The sequence below is a fragment of the Pituophis catenifer genome, unplaced genomic scaffold (genome assembly GCF_029215685.1).
Source record: "Pituophis catenifer annectens isolate HBS135680 unplaced genomic scaffold, rPitCat1.0.hap2 SCAF_9, whole genome shotgun sequence".
NCBI lineage: Eukaryota > Metazoa > Chordata > Lepidosauria > Squamata > Colubridae > Pituophis > Pituophis catenifer.
In genome coordinates this window covers 2,715,511-2,732,421 of record NW_027256889.1, presented here as the reverse complement: position 1 = coordinate 2,732,421, position 16,911 = coordinate 2,715,511, and the positions used below count along the sequence as shown (strand labels likewise).

Here is a 16,911-nt window from a genome sequence, read left to right as displayed (position 1 = left end):
TTGTTGGAAGGTTGCAAATTGGGATCACATGAACGCACAACGCTGCAATCATCGTAGCTGCGAAATGGTTGCCCAAATACCTAAAATTGTGATCACATGACCTCAAGAGTGGTGCAACGGTTGTAACTTCAGGGACAGGTCATAAATCACTTTTTTCCTGAGGTCAACATAGCTTTGAACCGTTGTTAAAACAAACGGTTGTAAAGCGAGAACTACCTGTACTGATCCCAGACTTACCGAAGTCTCTTGGGCGTTTCCAGCCTAAATTCAAACACGGGCGTTAAAAATGTATCAAAACAAGAACAGACCGGTCTTTCTCTTGGTTGTTTTTCCCTTAAAATACCCCTCGTCCATTTAATCCCAAGAGGAAAAAAAAAAAACTACATTACAGGTAGTAAATCTACAGCTACAACTGGCGCCACAATTTCTCTGGCTTACCAAGCTGGTTGTTAAATGAGTTGCGTCTGATTTTATGACCTTTTTGTCATTGTCGCTAAGCGAATCCCTACAGTTGTTACGCGAATGATGCAGTCGTTAAGCAAGTTCCGCCATCCCCACCCCGCCCAAAATGACTTTCCTCGTAAAGTCGCAAACGGCGATCATCAGAAATATACGTTGGTTGCCAAGCGCTCAAATGTTGATCATGTGACCCGTAAGGACGCCGAACAGTTGTTAAGCGCGAGGATTGGTTGCAAGTCATCTTTTTTTTTTTTTTTAATTTGATTTATATGCCGCCCTTCTCCGGAGACTCAGGGCGGCTTACAATGCGTTAAGCAATAGCCTTCATACTTTTGTATATTTTATACAAAGTCAGCTTATTGCCCCCACAAACTGGGTCCTCAATTTACCTACCTTAGAAAGGATGGAAGGCTGAGTCGACCTTGAGCCTGGTGAGATTCGAACTTACAGTGCCCTTATCACTTTGAACGGTTGCTCAATGAATGGTTGTAAGTCGAGCAGGGATTCAGCCGGTTCGTATCAGTTTGGGCGAACCGGTAGTTGTGACCTGCGGGTGGTCAGAAAGTGCTATGCCGTCCTATTTAGCTGTGTTTTTTAAGCTGTGTGCATGTGTGCAAGCGCGGGCATTTTCGGTACTGGGGCGAACCGGTTGTTAAATTATATGAACCCCCACCTCTGAAGTCAAGGACTACCTGTATACGATAACCTGGTTGAGCAGGGGGTTGGACTAGACATTCTCCGAAGTCCCTTCTAACTCTGTTATTCTCTTAATCTGTCTTTCTCTCTATGCTTTTACCCGTTAGAACGAGGGCACAAGCTTTTTCTGCATGTGTCCGGGTGGCAAACACCACGCACAACATACAACGCCTGACGCAAACGCACAAAATTTTTAACCAGGTTATATTTTTGTTCAAGATTTCAAGGAAGACGTGGAAATGGGTAAACTTCGGTGCATAAAAGATGTCTCAAGATGGGGCTTGGCTTACCTGGAAAAAAAAATAAGATCTGGTTTGCATGCAAAGAGATCTTAGGCCTTCAGGTGGGCTGAGAAAATATTTTCCTAAATCTTAAAGAGACCGCTGGTTTTTTTTTTTTTTTTTTTTTTTGTCAACAATATTCAGGTCCATCCACCAATGGAATAAGAACTCTTAAAATCCTGCAAGTTCAATTTATTTTTATTATTTTATTCAATTTATATTTCTCAGAAATCCTCTAGTTTAGTTCCATTTTTTTAGGTCTCCCGTTTCCTGCTTAGTGGTTCACATCCCTTTTCCTTCCTGACGCGAAGCAAAACTAAATTTTTTTTCTTTAATTAAGCCCAAGCTTCCAATCTGTAGGAATTATGCAAAATTATCTGATAGGCAGACGGGACGGTTTGCATAATTTATTTAAAGCAAATGTCCGGATTTCCTCTAGCAAAGGGACGGATGGAAGAGGTGGTGGTGGTTGTTTTTTTTTTTTTTTTTAAAAATAAGAATAAAATAAAATAGTCCAGGCTGTGTTTTAAAATCTGAGCATCAGGGTCGTGATGTTTTTGTAGGTGGGTTTTCGGCTTAAATTGTAGGCTGGTTAAAAGAGCTAGCCGAGGGGTGTCCAATCTTGGCTAATTTTAAGACCTGTGGATTTCAACTCCCAGAATTCCCCAGCCAACCATGGAGGCTGGGGAATTCTGGGAGTTGAAGTCCACAAGTCTTAAAAATTGTCAAGCTCTGACATCCCTGATCTAGAGGATTGGCTCATACCTCAGTGCGGCCATTTTTAAAGTCTGGTGTAAAATGTTTAAATTGGTAGTTTTTAACCTAAAATGTAAAAGGGCAATTTTTACTCCTAAATGTTTTAGTTTTCTGCCTTGCTGTTTCTGCTCAGGCCGTGTTTGTCAGAACCCAACGGAAGATGTGTGATGGGTTAAGGAACTGGGGTCCTTTAAGCAGAGAAAAAGCACATTAAAAGCACTATTTCCTTTTTACTGTTCGTCCATCCCAAGCAACAACGACCACGATTGACTCCAAAATGTCGGTTGCTAAGCAAGCCAGTTGTTAAGTGAGTTTTGCCCCATTTTATCTTCTTTCTTTCTTTTTCTTTCTTTCTTTCCTTTTTTTCTTTCTTTCTTTTTCTTTCCTTTCTCTTTTTTTCTTTCTTTCTTTCTTTCCTTTCTCTTTCTTTCTTTTTTCTTTCTTTTCTTTCTCCAATTAAGTGAATCACTGCAGTTGTTAAGTTAATAACACAGTTCTTAAGTGAAACTAGTTTCCCCATTGACTTTGCTTGTCAGAAGGCTGCAAAAGCTGATCACGACCCCGAGACCCTGCAACCATCATAAATCCATGCCAGTTGCCAAGCATCTGAATTCTGATCCTGATGCGACCACAGAGGTCCTGCAATGGTTGTCAGTGAAAAAAACGGTCACAAGTCACTTTTTTACAGTGCCGTTGTAACTTCAGACACTAAATGAATGTTTGTAAGTCGAGGACTAGCTGTAGACTGGCTTAGGGAGCCTCCAGAATTTTAAACCTTGAATTTGTGGGACATGTCAAGCTTGAAGGATGCTGAAGAGAACACAAGGGGGGGTGGGGAAATAAGTGGATTTCCTCATATAGGTCAACATTTATTATGGGATTAAGATGCATATTCCAGTTGGGGGAAAGGAACATCTGTAGGACGACTTAAGATGGCATCCTGCATCCTGCCCTTAATTTATACAATTCTACTTTTGTGTGTGTGTGATTTTGTGGTTCTCCACGCCCGAAAGCCAAAGCCAGATCAATGTGGTTTGCTTCTGAGATTTTTGTACGGCTTGTTTCAAAAAGCTCCTCCTAGCACAGACAGGGTTCGGTTTACAGGGTATATACACAAACACACACAAAAAACGCACACCTTGTTATATCTTCCTGTTTGTTATGTAGATCAGTTGGAGAGGATGCATATTCCTTGCTGAAGCTGGGGGGCTATTGAGAAGCACTGGAGGAAGAATTTTTTTGTCCCGTGCACTCCAAATGGCCTTACAAGCTTTTTTTTTTTCAATTGCAGAATTCAGCTGCAGAAAATGGTACTTGGGGTGGGGTGGGGATGGCAGGAGACTGGGAGGGAGGGAAAAAAAACAAAGGGACAGGTGGGCTTTCTCCCCCTTTTTGACATCAATAATGCATCCTTTCCTAAGCCACAAGGGTTTCCCTCTCTCCTGTGTTCCGTTTCAATGAAATCTCCAAAGCACAAAAAAATCATGGTTGAACCATAATACGTCGTCGTTCAGTTAGGAAGTTTACTGACGCAACCCCAGTATTATTTTTTTTGTTTAAATCCTTCAGATGTAAATTATGCCCGATTCCAGTTTACTCATTGGATTCGCCCTTCAAAGCATCCGAGAGGTGTCCAACCTTGGCAAAGTTTAAAACCTGTAGACTTCAACTCCCAGAATTCCCCAGGCAACCATTCTGGGAGTTTTTAAGTTAGTAACACGGTTGTAGAACTGAATCTGGCTTCCCCATTGTCTTGAAGGGATGCTGCAACCATCATAAGTACATGCCAGTTGCCAAGCATCTAACTTTCGATCACATGACCATAGGGATGCTGCAATGTTCCTTGAGTGTGCAAAGGGGTCACAAGTCACTTTTTTCCCCAGTGCTGTTGTAGATTCAGTCACTAAAACGAATGGTTTGTTAAGTTGAGGACTACCTGTATGCACTTCCTTGACTCTTTGTCAGCTTAAAATTGTGCATAAATTAAAGGGATTGCCTTCACTCTCTTTTTTTCCTTGTGGCCCCAATCTCTCTGGTTTATTCCAACTCAATCCCATTCAGAGAATTCACCGATTCGATTCTGCTGGTGCGTGTCCAGTTTTTCTCAGCTCCGACGCCTTTATTTATTCTTGTTTCTAATTTCGTGCTTGGATCCAGAAGGAACCTGGTAAAATCCTGAATTTTAGAGGCTGCCTTTCATCCATGGGGGCAACTGCTTCAGCCACCCCATCCTCGAGATTGCACGGAATCCACTGTTAGGATTGCAGCTCTCCGAATGCCTAGATCACATGCCAGCTCTCGGCAAGGGAAGGCTGTGCTAAAAACAGGGGCAGACCTTGAGATGGGGGAACAGGATGGGGCGAAGGGGGGGGGGTTCCCATCCTGCAAGAGGCTATCTACCTGGGGGAAGTTGTTTTCTTTTCATTTTTAGGTCTTTGCGAAGGAAAGGAGTCAACAGAATCCAAGCCACAAGTTTATGTTCCATCTTTTTTTTCTTTTTCTTTTTTCTTTCCCCTTAATGTGGTTGCCAAGCTAATTTTCTTTCCTGTTTTTAAGTATTTTATCAGATTTGTATATTCGGTCTTGGAATTTCTGTGTATTTAAAAAAAAAATATTTTTAAAAGAATGGCACAAAGGGCACCGGAAGAGAATGCTCTATTATTTAAAACTGTACGATGTAAATTAAAAAGGTAAAAAAAAAACATTACACTTAATGGAAGAAGTCTGGGGTTTGCATTCTTATCCTCGCCGCATACGGAGATGATTTCTTTTCCAGCAACAACATAAAGTATTCCCTTTTTTTTTTTCTACACCAATTTTAAAACTTTCATGATGTAATCCTTTTCTCCTGCTCCCCTCTAAAAATTTGGGGAAGACGGTAAACATCCGTTTCCTTGGATTGGAAAAAGCCACTGTCATCTAAGGCTAATAAACTAGTCATGATCATAAACAAAACTGACCCAAGTTACTAGTCCACAAGAGTGTGTTTCACTCTCAGTTGCAATCCTAAAACTCCACACTGACAAGCGCTGTAGAATTCAGTTTTGGTTAGTTGGTTTTACACAGTTACTTAAAATCTGAATTCAGTTCCCATCCTCTACATCATACATCACACCTCTTGAATACTTTCGGTAAATAGGCTTACAATATTGTCACTTTGAATGGACACTAATCGGCACATATTAAATTGAAATTTCCTTGCCTTCAGTTCTCAAAGTTTCCACCTCCAATTGGAGAAAGGAAAAAAAAAAATCATTATTTTATTTATCGATTAAATTTATATTGCCACCGTTATCTCGAGTGACTCTGGGCGGCTTACCATAGTGCTAAGACATAAATATAAAGGCATTAAAATTAAGATTAGCATTTTTTTTTAATTTATTTGTTTTAATTTGTATACCGCCCTTCTCCAGCAGGACTCAGGGCGGTGAACAGCCAGAATAAAACAGAACATACAAAATTTAAAAACAGTTTAAAAATAATTAAATATTTTTGGCCGCAATTTAAACCAAACCCAATTAAAATCAATTAAATTTAACCAAAAACTGTGGGATCAAGCCAGCCCGGCTAGGTGCTGCAATAATCACATAGGGGGAAAAAATGCTGTTCTAATTTTCTGATTTAATTTATCTTCCTGCCAACTATCTCGGCTTAAAACATCAAAACATTCAAAGCATTAAAATTAAGATTGGCAACAATTAAATAGGGAAAAAAAATATTTAGGGAATTCTTTAGCCTCTTAATACACTTGCCACTTAAGGCACAGAGTGAACGTGAACACCCTCTACACGCATGTTTGTGCATACACACGTGCAACCTATGCCCCCCCCCCGAGAAGAAAGCCCGGCGTCAAAGGAAGAACTCTGCACGCGCTCAGAAACCCGCCTGCAGAGCGTTAGAAAGCGCCTCTTCCCGGGAAGCGCGTAAAAGAACCCGGCGGCCAGCTGTTCCTCCAAAGGCCGCCCCCGCAGCCGTCCGCGCGCTCTGATTGGTCGGACGATTGATACTTTTTTTTTATCCCCCGATACTCTCCTGTGTCTGGCACGTTGCCATAGTGAAGAGGGGGGCGTCAGCGAGGGCGCCTTCCCATTGGCTGAAGAGTGTCGCGGGCGTTCTGAGATGCGATTCTTTTTTTTTTTTTAAATCCCTCATCGCAAGAAGGAACTCTCGATTGGCCGGAGAGAGAGAAAGCCAAGCAACGGTGGGAGGAGCCTCCTCCCCCCCCTCGGTTGCTATGATAGCTGTCGGCCAATCGCAAGCGCCGCGCCCGGGCTAAGGGCGCCTTCGGATTGGCCGTGCTGTCATTGGCGGGCCTGGTGGGCGGTGTTTGACGTCTGTAACGATGAGCCAATGGGGAAAGCCGCCTCTGCTGGAAGGGCGGGATTGCAGGGCTTTCTTGCGCGAGCGGCGCTCGGTTCGAGGGGGGGGGGGAGATTCCTGCGGAGACATGGAGGCGGAAGACATCCAGGGGTGAGCGGGGGCGGGGCCAAGGGGCGGGGGCGGGGCCTAGGGTCAGCCAAGGGGGTGTGGGGGGGCCTGCTGGTGGGGGATTCCAGGGGACCCGCTCTCGCCCCCCCCCTTTCTCAGCCTGTCCTACCTCGCAGGGTTGTTGTAGAGAGAGTTTGCAAGAAGGAGCCCTATAGGGGCAGGAGGGGGCAGTGGAGCTCTTGGACTCTTCTCCCCTGCAGGCCACAGAAGGCTCTGGCCAGGTTGCCCACTCACCCAGGGGCTACCACTGAGTCAAAGGCTTTACAGAAGTCTATGTAAATTGGGTCTGTTGCTTTGCCCTGGTCTAGTTGTGTAGTCCATATGTTTTTGCAGTGTAGGAGTTGCAGATTACAGAACGAATTTTTTTTTTTTTCTGAAACCAAATTGTTTGTTAGAGAGTAGATTGTTTGTCTCTTTAAGTGGAGGGTAATGAATTCTGGGAGTTGAAGTCCGCCAGGCTTAAGGTTGCCAAGGTTGGAGACCCCTGCTCCAAAGCACCTGAAGGCAATATATAGAAACGAATCAAGGAGAGAAGCAACCTGGAACTAAGGAGAAATTTCCTGACAATCAGAGCACTTAACCAGTGGAACGACCTGCCACCAGAAGTTGTGGGTGCTGCAACACTGGAGGTGTCTGGAATGGTATAAGGTGGCCTGCTTGGGCGGCGGAGGGGGGGTCGGACTAGATGACCTCCGAGGTCCGTTCCAACTCTGTTCTGTGTTCTGTAAAAGTTCAGAAGAGAAGGACTAGGCCAGGGTGACGTGATAGCAGCCTTCCAATATTTCTTTGTTTTGCTTTATGTTTGTTTTATTAAATTTATATACCGCCCTACTCCCGAAGGACTCAGGAGTAGGTGAACAGGCACAAAATAAAATACATAAATACAAAAGTTAGAAACATAATTAAAACCCAATTAAATAATTTAACCCAAGACAATTAAAAATCCCAATAATTTAAAACAAATTAAAATTCCAATTTAAAAATTTAAAAGAAAGGGGAGAAAATTAGGCCAGGCTGGCTTGCTGGAATAGGAGAGTCTTAAGATTTGACAGAATATCCTCTCTCCCAGATGTCTATGGAGATTGTCAGTCATCCCAGTTAATGGCAACTGGACTTCCTTGGTTTCTCTTTAAAGACGTTTCGCTTCTTCATCCAAAGAAGCTTCTTCAGCTCGGACTGGATGTTGGGGGGAATGAGCCAATCCGAGCTGAAGAAGCTTCTTGGATGAGAAGCGAAACGTCTTCGAAGAAAAAACCAGAAAGTCCCGCTGCCTCTTGAAAAAAAAAGCACCTTGGGGGACCCTATCCCAGATCCTTGGGAAGGACTCGATATAGGGGAATAAAAATACCAAATCCAGTCTAAACGGAAAGCTGCCTCTTGCAATGGCCTGGTCCTGATTTTATCGATGCCGACAGGATTCAAGTGATTTTGGGGATCGCGCCCAAAGGCGCCTAGGACGATTGGTACTATCTTGGCTTGATTGTGATCGTTATTTGTAGATTTCCGTCAATAAAAACCTTCACCGAGGTGGCCGAAGCTGGGGTCTCCAGCCCTCGTTTCATGACGCTCTGCTCGTGGCTGGTTTCAGAGCTCCGAACCCTTTGTCGGCTGGAGGAGGACGTTAGCCCGGTGCAGGGTAGGTAGGCTCTTCCAGCTTTGCAGAGGGGAAAGGCGGTTTCAAGAGCCCAAGCGTGTGGCTTTGCAGAGATGGGACTTTGGACTGCGTATCAAGGCTACGGAGCACGAGAGAAACGTAACTGTCCTAGATCACGGGAAAGAAAGGAGAATACAAAGAATGTGGGGAGGGAGGAAGGGGAAGGAAAGGGAGAGGGAGGAGGGGGAAGAGGAGAGGAGGGGAGAGGAGAGGAGAGGAGAAGAGAAGAGAAGAGAAGAGAAGAGAAGAGAAGAGAAGAGAAGAGAAGAGAAGAGAAGAGAAGAGAAGAGAAGAGAAAAGTCAAGCAGGAAGGAAGAGGAAGGAAGGAAAGGAAAAAGTGGAAGGAAAGGAAGGGAAAGGGGAGGAGGAAGGATGGAAGGGGAAGGGAAGAGAAAGGAAAAAGGGAAGGAAAGGAAGGGGAAGGAAATAGGAAGGAAGGAAGGAAAGGAATGGAAGAGAAAGGAAGGAAGGGATGGAAGGGAGAAGAGGAAGGAAGGAAAGGGATGGAAGCGGAAGGGAAGAGGGAGGAAGGGAAGGAAGGGAAGAGAATGAAGGAAAGGGAAGGGGAAGGAAGGAAGGGAAGAGGAAGGAAGGGAAGAAGAAGGGAAGGAAGGGAAGAGAAAGAAGGAAAGGGATGGAAGGGGAAGGAAGGAAACGAAGAGAAGAGGAAGGAATGGAAGAGGAAGGGAAGGGAAGAGAATGAAGGAAAGGGATGGAAGGGGAAGGAAGGAGGGGAAGGAATGGAAGAGGAAGGAAAGGGATGGAAGGGGAAGGAAGGAAGGGGAAGGGAATGGAAGACAAGGAGCTAGAAATGAGCAACTCAGAAAGGGTAAGAATGAGCAGAGGCTAAAGGGGAGGTGATAGGAATCTTTTTTTTTTTTCTTTAAATCACTCTGATCCTAAAAAACTCTAAGCCATTTCCCCCGATCAGGACCTGAGGATGCCGAGACATTTCAGATCGAAATCAGCGGCCTCCTGGGTGAGCTGCATTGCCCGTATCCATCACTGACCACAGGGGACGTAATGGCAAGACTCAGCACCCGAGACCACTGCCTGCAGCTTCTGTGTAAGTGGACAGGGAACTACAGAATTGGTGCATCGCACTACGCCACAGCTGGCTTAATCGTGGTTTGTGAACTCAAACACAGGTGGCTCAATTCAGACAAGGCAATCGGCCGTCAACCACGACTTACAAACTATCTTTATTCTATCCAGGTGCTGCCTGGAATGGCTGGTTTGTGATTGCCAAGTTTCTTGAAGGTTTAATACCCAGAGGTGTTACAGTTGGGATCTCACGGTTTCCGAGTTTTGGGAAAGGAAACGAATACGAATTTCTTGTGATTTGGTGTCTTTGCCTACGGTGGCAAACAGGCCTTGGGTTTTTGAAGGAGGTGGTTTTAGTTCAGACTCTTCTTTTAGTTGTGCTTTTCTTGCTTAATTAAAAAAGAAGAAGAAAGCTGTCAACATAGAGCCCCTGACTTAGTGCTATTCTGAATATTGAATAAGAACAAGCACACACCCTTCTAGAACTGATGATGTTACCTACTTGGGTAATGAAATGTCTGCAAGAAAACGACCAAGCTCAGAGCACCAACAACCTTACAATCCTCCTCCTCCTCCTCCTCTCTGTTGTGGCCCGCCAGTGGCCTGCACGAATCATGGCTGATCCCAACGATGAGGAGGCTGGTGTGGTGTCGCGCCAGCAGCCTGCGCAGCCGGCGCTCGCGTCGGACAGCGAGGAGGCCGAAGAGGATATGGTGCCAGAGGCAGAGACTCAGCCAGGGCCTTCAGAACCTCCAGAGGCTCCTTCAAGTGGAGAGAGCGAAGTGGAGGAGTCTCTCCTCAATGCACGAGCACGCAGGGCTGCCAAAAGGCAGGAGTGGCTACTCAGGAGGAGGAGGTCTCCTTGAGAGTAAGGCTTGAGGATAATTGTAGTTTGTAGTTTTTAATATAAGGGCCAAATTTTTAATATATTTTAAACTGTTTTAAAATTTTGTGGGTATATGTTGTTTTAATATGGCTGTACACCGCCCTGAGTCCTTCGGGAGAAGGGCGGTATAAAAATTTAATTAATAATAATAATAATAATAATAATAATAATAATAATAATAATAATAATAATAAAATGGCCATTCCCTTAACCTATTCAAGTCACACACCGTTAGTAAGTTTCTTGCTGGAAACAACTTGTAATTATCATCAGAGCATTTTTGAAAAAGTCTTATCGTATCTTGTTTTCTGGGCTGGTTGCCAACCTTTGCCGGACTCTGGTTTATTCTTGCTACTTAATAAATTTGATAAGGACTGTTGGTATGTGTCAATATCCTCTGGAATCCAGAGCTGGGGCAGAAAACTCCCAAACCCTTCTAGCTCTAATGGTGTTACCTTGTTGGGTAGTGAAACATCTGCAAGAAAACAGATATTTTAAAATGGATCTACTCCAGGCAGGGCTGGTCCCTCAGAGGCCACACGTGCAGTGGGGGGGGGGGGGTTTGGAGAACATACTAAGATGCACCAAAATGTTCCTCTCTTTTTTTTTTCCCCTCTGACTCCCTTCTTTCTTTTCCTTCATCCCAGATTTTTTGAGCTCGGAGCTGCTGGCTGCCCGGCTCCAGGCCAGGAAAACGCTTCAGTCAGCAAAGCAAGGCGACAGAAATAACCAAGCTCTGCGAGAACTTCATCAGATCTGCCAAGCCCTGGGAATGCCTGAGCCAGACCCAGCTTCCTCTGTGGCTCAGGTTATGGAGGACATTGGATCCCAGGTGAGACTGGAAGCTCAGGCAAACTTGGGCTGGACAGGTAAGGTACTGGGAAGACCAGGGGTGAAATGCTCCCGGTTCACTCCGGTTCGGGCAAACCGGTAGTAATAAAAACTACCAGTTTAGGTGAACCCGTAGTTAAAAAAGCAGTCGTGGGCAGCGAACCGGTGGTGATCCGAGGAGGAGCCGAGGAGGATTTCACCACTGGTCGAAAGGCTTAAAGAGTCTCAGCTGCTTGCCAAGACGAGGGATGGAAGGAGGGAGGGAGGGGACATGCCCTCGACTCGCAAACATTCGTTTAACGACTGAAGTTACAACGGCGCTGAAAGCCAATGGAACGACTTGCCTCCAGAAGTTGTGGGGTTTAGACATTTGAAATGTCTAAAGCCAAGTTTTCGCACCCCCTGGAATATCATCTCGCGCTCCCCGGTTGGGAACCCCTAACTACCTCTAGAATTTAGAGCCTCTACATCGTTTTTTTTTTCACACTGTGGCGATCAAAGCTGGATGCAGTACTCCAAGTGTAGTCCTACCAAGGCTTTATCAAGTGGTATTAACACTTTAAAAGGGATGCAGCGGCTCAGTGGCTAAGACACTGAGCTTGTCGATCGAAAGGTTGGCAGTTCAGCGGTTCGAATCCCTAGTGCTGCCGCGTAACGGGGTGAGCTCCCGTGACTCGTCCCGGCTTCTGCCAACCTAGCAGTTCGAAAGCACGTAAAAAATGCAAGTAGAAAAACAGGAACCACCTTTGGTGGGAAGGGAACAGCGTTCCGTGCGCCTTTGGCGTTGAGTCATGCCGGCCACATGACCACGGAGACGTCTTCGGACAGCGCTGGCTCTTTGGCTTTGAAACAGAGATGAGCACCGCCCCCTAGAGTCGGGAACGATTAGCGCGTATGTGCGAGGGGAACCTTTACCTTTATTAACACTTTAGTGTGTTAATAATTGTGGTATTATCTGCTTCTTTCTAACGCCCTGCTTCCTTCAGGTTTCAGAGGCTCTCGCTGCACAGGGGCCTGAGCCCCACTGGATGGCACCACTTCTGAAGGCCCCGTTGACCTCTGAGCAATGGGTAGGAGGCCACTAGTGTTGGCAGTAGAGGAGAGGGCAGTTGGCTTTCTGGTTTGGTGCTGATGGGTCTTAAAATTCTCTGCTTCCCCTTTCACTCTCTTTAAAATACCAGAAAGCGCTGGACGAGATTAACCAAGTGCTGGGCACCGAATACCAGTGCCGAAGACACATGATGCTGACCCGTTTCGACGTCACCGTTGCGTCCTTCCATTGGTCTGAGAGGGCCAAGGTAGAGTCCAGGAGCTCTTGTGTTAGCAGCATTGATTTCATTCCGAACCTGACTGACTGACTTCATTCATTCATTCATTCATTCATTCATTCATTCATTCATTCATTCATTTATATCCCATGTTTTATTATTTTTTTAATAAGGCAGTGACTGTATCCAGCAAACCTTCTTCCTCCTATTTTCCCCACAACAACCCCTGTGAAGTGGGGCTGGGCTGCGAGTGATAGGCCCAAGATCACCCAACTGGCTTGCATACTTAAGGCGGGACTGGAACTCTCTGTCTCCTGGTGTTTGGCCCAAAGTCGCCCACCTGGTTTTCATGGCTAACACAGAACTAGAACTCACCGTCTCCTGGGGATTGGTCGAAAGTCTCCCAGTCAGCTTTCATGCTTAAGGTGGAACTAGAACTCACCATCTCCTGGGGATTGGTCGAAAGTCTCCCAGTCAGCTTTCATGCTTAAGGTGGAACTAGAACTCAATGTCTCCTGGGGATTGGTCGAAAGTCTCCCAGTCAGCTTTCATGCTTAAGGTAGAACTAGAACTCACCATCTCCTGGGGATTGGTCGAAAGTCTCCCAGTCAGCTTTCATGCTTAAGGTGGAACTAGAACTCAATGTCTCCTGGGGATTGGTCGAAAGTCTCCCAGTCAGCTTTCATGCTTAAGGTGGAACTAGAACTCACCGTCTCCTGGGGATTGGTCGAAAGTCTCCCAGTCAGCTTTCATGCTTAAGGTAGAACTAGAACTCACCATCTCCTGGGGATTGGTCGAAAGTCTCCCAGTCAGCTTTCATGCTTAAGGTGGAACTAGAACTCAATGTCTCCTGGGGATTGGTCGAAAGTCTCCCAGTCAGCTTTCATGCTTAAGGTAGAACTAGAACTCACCGTCTCCTGGGGATTGGTCGAAAGTCTCCCAGTCAGCTTTCATGCTTAAGGTGGAACTAGAACTCAATGTCTCCTGGGGATTGGTCGAAAGTCTCCCAGTCAGCTTTCATGCTTAAGGTGGAACTAGAACTCACCATCTCCTGGGGATTGGTCGAAAGTCTCCCAGTCAGCTTTCATGCTTAAGGTGGAACTAGAACTCACCGTCTCCTGGGGATTGGTCGAAAGTCTCCCAGTCAGCTTTCATGCTTAAGGTGGAACTAGAACTCAATGTCTCCTGGGGATTGGTCGAAAGTCTCCCAGTCAGCTTTCATGCTTAAGGTGGAACTAGAACTCACCGTCTCCTGGGGATTGGTCGAAAGTCTCCCAGTCAGCTTTCATGCTTAAGGTGGAACTAGAACTCAATGTCTCCTGGGGATTGGTCGAAAGTCTCCCAGTCAGCTTTCATGCTTAAGGTAGAACTAGAACTCAATGTCTCCTGGGGATTGGTTGAAAGTCTCCCAGTCAGCTTTCATGCTTAAGGTGGAACTAGAACTCAATGTCTCCTGGGGATTGGTCGAAAGTCTCCCAGTCGGCTTTCATGCTTAAGGTGGAACTAGAACTCAATGTCTCCTGGGGATTGGTCGAAAGTCTCCCAGTCAGCTTTCATGCTTAAGGTGGAACTAGAACTCACCGTCTCCTGGGGATTGGTCGAAAGTCTCCCAGTCAGCTTTCATGCTTAAGGTGGAACTAGAACTCAATGTCTCCTGGTGATTGGCCCAAACTCACCCAGTCGGCTTTCGTGCCTAAGGCAGGACAAGAACTCACCATCTGGTGATTGGTCGAAAGTCACCCAGTCAGCTTTCATGCCTAAGGTGGGACTAGAACTCATTGTCTCCTGGTGAATGGCCAAAAGTCACCCAGTCGGCTTTCATGCCCAAGACAGAACTAGAACTCACCGTCTCCCTCTCTCTAGTCTAAAGCCTTAACCATTAAACCACACAGGAGTTGGGGAAGAGAGAACGCAACCGTCTCAAGGGTCTCGCCTGTTTTTCTCGTCTCTCGTTTCTGCTAGAACCAAAGCACAGCCATGTCCGAAGCCTTCCAACCTTTACGGAAGTCTTTGCCGGAAGATTCCCAGCTCCGCCTTTCCCACCTGCTGGCTGCTCGGGAAGACTTTTCTCGTATCGTGAAGACCAGCAGCGGAGCTTTGCGTAGTAAGACCAGTTGTGCAGTCAACAAGGTATAAGCTGGGAGGGACATCTGGGCCCCCAACAGCTGGAGGGGGGAGGGAGGAGGAGCCCAAGGGGGTTTTCAGCTCTTCACAGCTTAGCCCACGGCCCAGTGCCAGGTCATGCAGTTCACTCAACAGACTATGGATTGGCGTAGCAAAACCCGGATGTTAACTTTTGCCTCCTGAAAGGAGTTGAATCTTGGGGTGGAGAGACCGAGGAGGGGGGAGGCTGGTGTCCTCTTCCTTCAGCCTTCCTTCCTTTCCTTCCTTCCTTCCTTCCTTCCTTCCTTCCTTCCTTCCTTCCTTCCCTCCTTCCTTCCTTCCTCTCTCCTCTCCTCTCCTCTCCCCTCTTCCCTTTCTTTTCTTTTCCCTTCCATCCCTTTCCTTCCTCTTCTATTCCTTCCTCTTCCCTCGCGCTTTCGTCCCTTTCCTTCCTTCTCCTTCCTTCCTCTTCCCCCTTCCCTCCCCTTCCCCTTTTTATCCTTTCCTCTTTCCCTTTTCTCTTTTCCTCTCCTCTCTCCTCCCTTTCCCTTTCGTCTCCTTCCTTCCTCCTTCCCCTCCCACAGGTCTTGATGATGGGCAGCGTCCCAGACCGGGGAGGACGCCCAAATGAAATCGAGGCCCCCATGCCCACCTGGGAGAAGAGGAGAGAAGGAGGAGGAGGAGGAGGAGGCGGCCAGCGCTGGGCTAAACGGGGCAAGAAAAAGAAGAAATAAGGGAAGAGGGTATGAAACCGGCTGCCGTGGGTTGCCGTGGCCAGAAAGTTCGAAATGAAGGAAGCGCCACGGATTCCCACCGAAAACGTCCAATTCTCAATCTCGCCTTTCTCCAGGATGGAGGCAGGGCACCGTTTAAATAAGGACGTGGTCTTTTGGCACTCCAGATATGCCATAATAAGGCCAACTCCCATCATCCAAAGATCACTCCGACTTTCGGAGAGGCCTAACTTTCCTAAGCTTTGGGGAAGGAAGGCTACGTGCCATAGCAGCTGGATTGGTTTAAAGACAAGCGGGAAGCTGCAAAGCATTTGTTGGCTGTCTGAAATCCAAAATAAGTATTTTGTATTTGGGGATTTATTTTCACTCTAAACGTCACAGAATGGGATGCCTGGCAGTAGAAAAGAGGATAAGCTCAATGGGCTTTGACTTAGATTTTTACTGTAAAGAAAGATTCCATATTAGGTATCTGTTCATCCGGAAGCAGAAATGCATGAGTCGTTTTGGGTGGGTGGAGGGGGTATTATTGGAGGGGGAGGTGCCTCTTTTCGGGGGGTGGGGGGCGTTGAACAAGGAAGACTATAGAACACACTTAAACTCCAGTCAACGTATCTGCTTAGTTTCCCTGGCTGGGGAATAAGGGAATTATTGTGGTTTATATATCTGGGAGACCTAGGATGATCATATGTATTGGTGGCCCAAATGGCCTTCTGTATTTAAAAAAAAAAGGGGGGGGGAGGTGTCAGGTGGTGGTGTTTGGCGATGGGACAAATAGACGTGGTTGAAATTTAAACATGCTGGGATCGCTAGCGCAGCTCAGATCTCTGATATTGTTCTCACTCAACCCAAACTCTTGCTGTGTAAAGATCCCTGTTGAAAATAAAACCTTTATTTTTTTTCTGCCTTCTGCTTGGTTGTGTAGAATTTTGGGCTGGGGAATTCTGGGAGTTGAAGTCCACCCATTTTAAAAGCATGCTGGCTATGGAATTCTGGGAATTGAAGTCCCATCTTAAAAATTAGCTGACTAGGGAATTCTGGGAATTGAAATCCACCTATCTTAAAAGAATGCTGGCTGAGGAATTCTTAGAACTGAAGTCCATCCATCGTAAAAGCTTGCTGACTGGGGAATTCTGGGAGTTGAAGTCTACCCATCTTAAAAGAATGCTGGCTATGGAATTCTGGGAATTGAAGTCCATCTTAAAAGCTTGTCGGCTGTGCAATTCTGGGAGTTGAAATCTACACATTTTCAAGCATGATGGCTAGGGAATTCTTAGAACTGAAGTCTACCCATCTTAAATGCTTACTGACTGGAGAATTCTGGGAGTTGAAATCCACCCATCTTAAAAAAGCTGCAAGCGGACTTCTCCTCGTGGTAGCCTTGGTGGCGCAGCAGACTAAAGTGCTGTTAAGTAGCACTAGCTGCCTGCAATTACTGCAAGTTCAAATCTCACCAGGCTCAAGGTTGACTCAGCCTTCCATCCTTTTGAGGGAGGTAAAATGAGGACCCGGATTGTGGGGGCAATAAGATGACTTTGTATAAAAAAAGAACACCACTTAGGGGGGCCCCAAAAGCCCTATTAAGCAGGTATATACAAAAGTATGAAGGCTATTGCTTAACGCATTGTAAACCGCCCTGAGTCTCCGGAGAATGGCGGCATATAAATCGAACCAATAAATAAATAAATAAATAAATAAATAAATTTTGCAGCCG

The 16,911-nt window shown here is 46.0% G+C and overlaps 1 protein-coding gene across 2 annotated transcripts; it reads left to right on the top strand.

Moving 5' to 3' along the window:
• The first annotated feature begins 6,607 nt into the window (after window positions 1–6,607).
• FAM98C (family with sequence similarity 98 member C) lies at window positions 6,608–15,697 on the top strand. Of its 2 annotated transcripts, none has more exons than XM_070949284.1 (8): window positions 6,608–6,662; window positions 8,180–8,316; window positions 9,266–9,400; window positions 10,912–11,096; window positions 12,082–12,165; window positions 12,277–12,393; window positions 14,326–14,493; window positions 15,051–15,697. In XM_070949284.1, exons 1-8 carry the CDS (start codon window positions 6,640–6,642, stop codon window positions 15,198–15,200), a joined length of 999 nt encoding a protein of 332 aa, XP_070805385.1. In that variant the 5' UTR covers window positions 6,608–6,639; the 3' UTR covers window positions 15,201–15,697. The 2 variants fall into 2 exon arrangements, with proteins under 2 accessions (XP_070805385.1, XP_070805386.1); XM_070949285.1 differs by lacking the exon at window positions 6,608–6,662 and adding an exon at window positions 6,847–7,309.
• The last annotated feature ends 1,214 nt before the right edge of the window (window positions 15,698–16,911 follow it).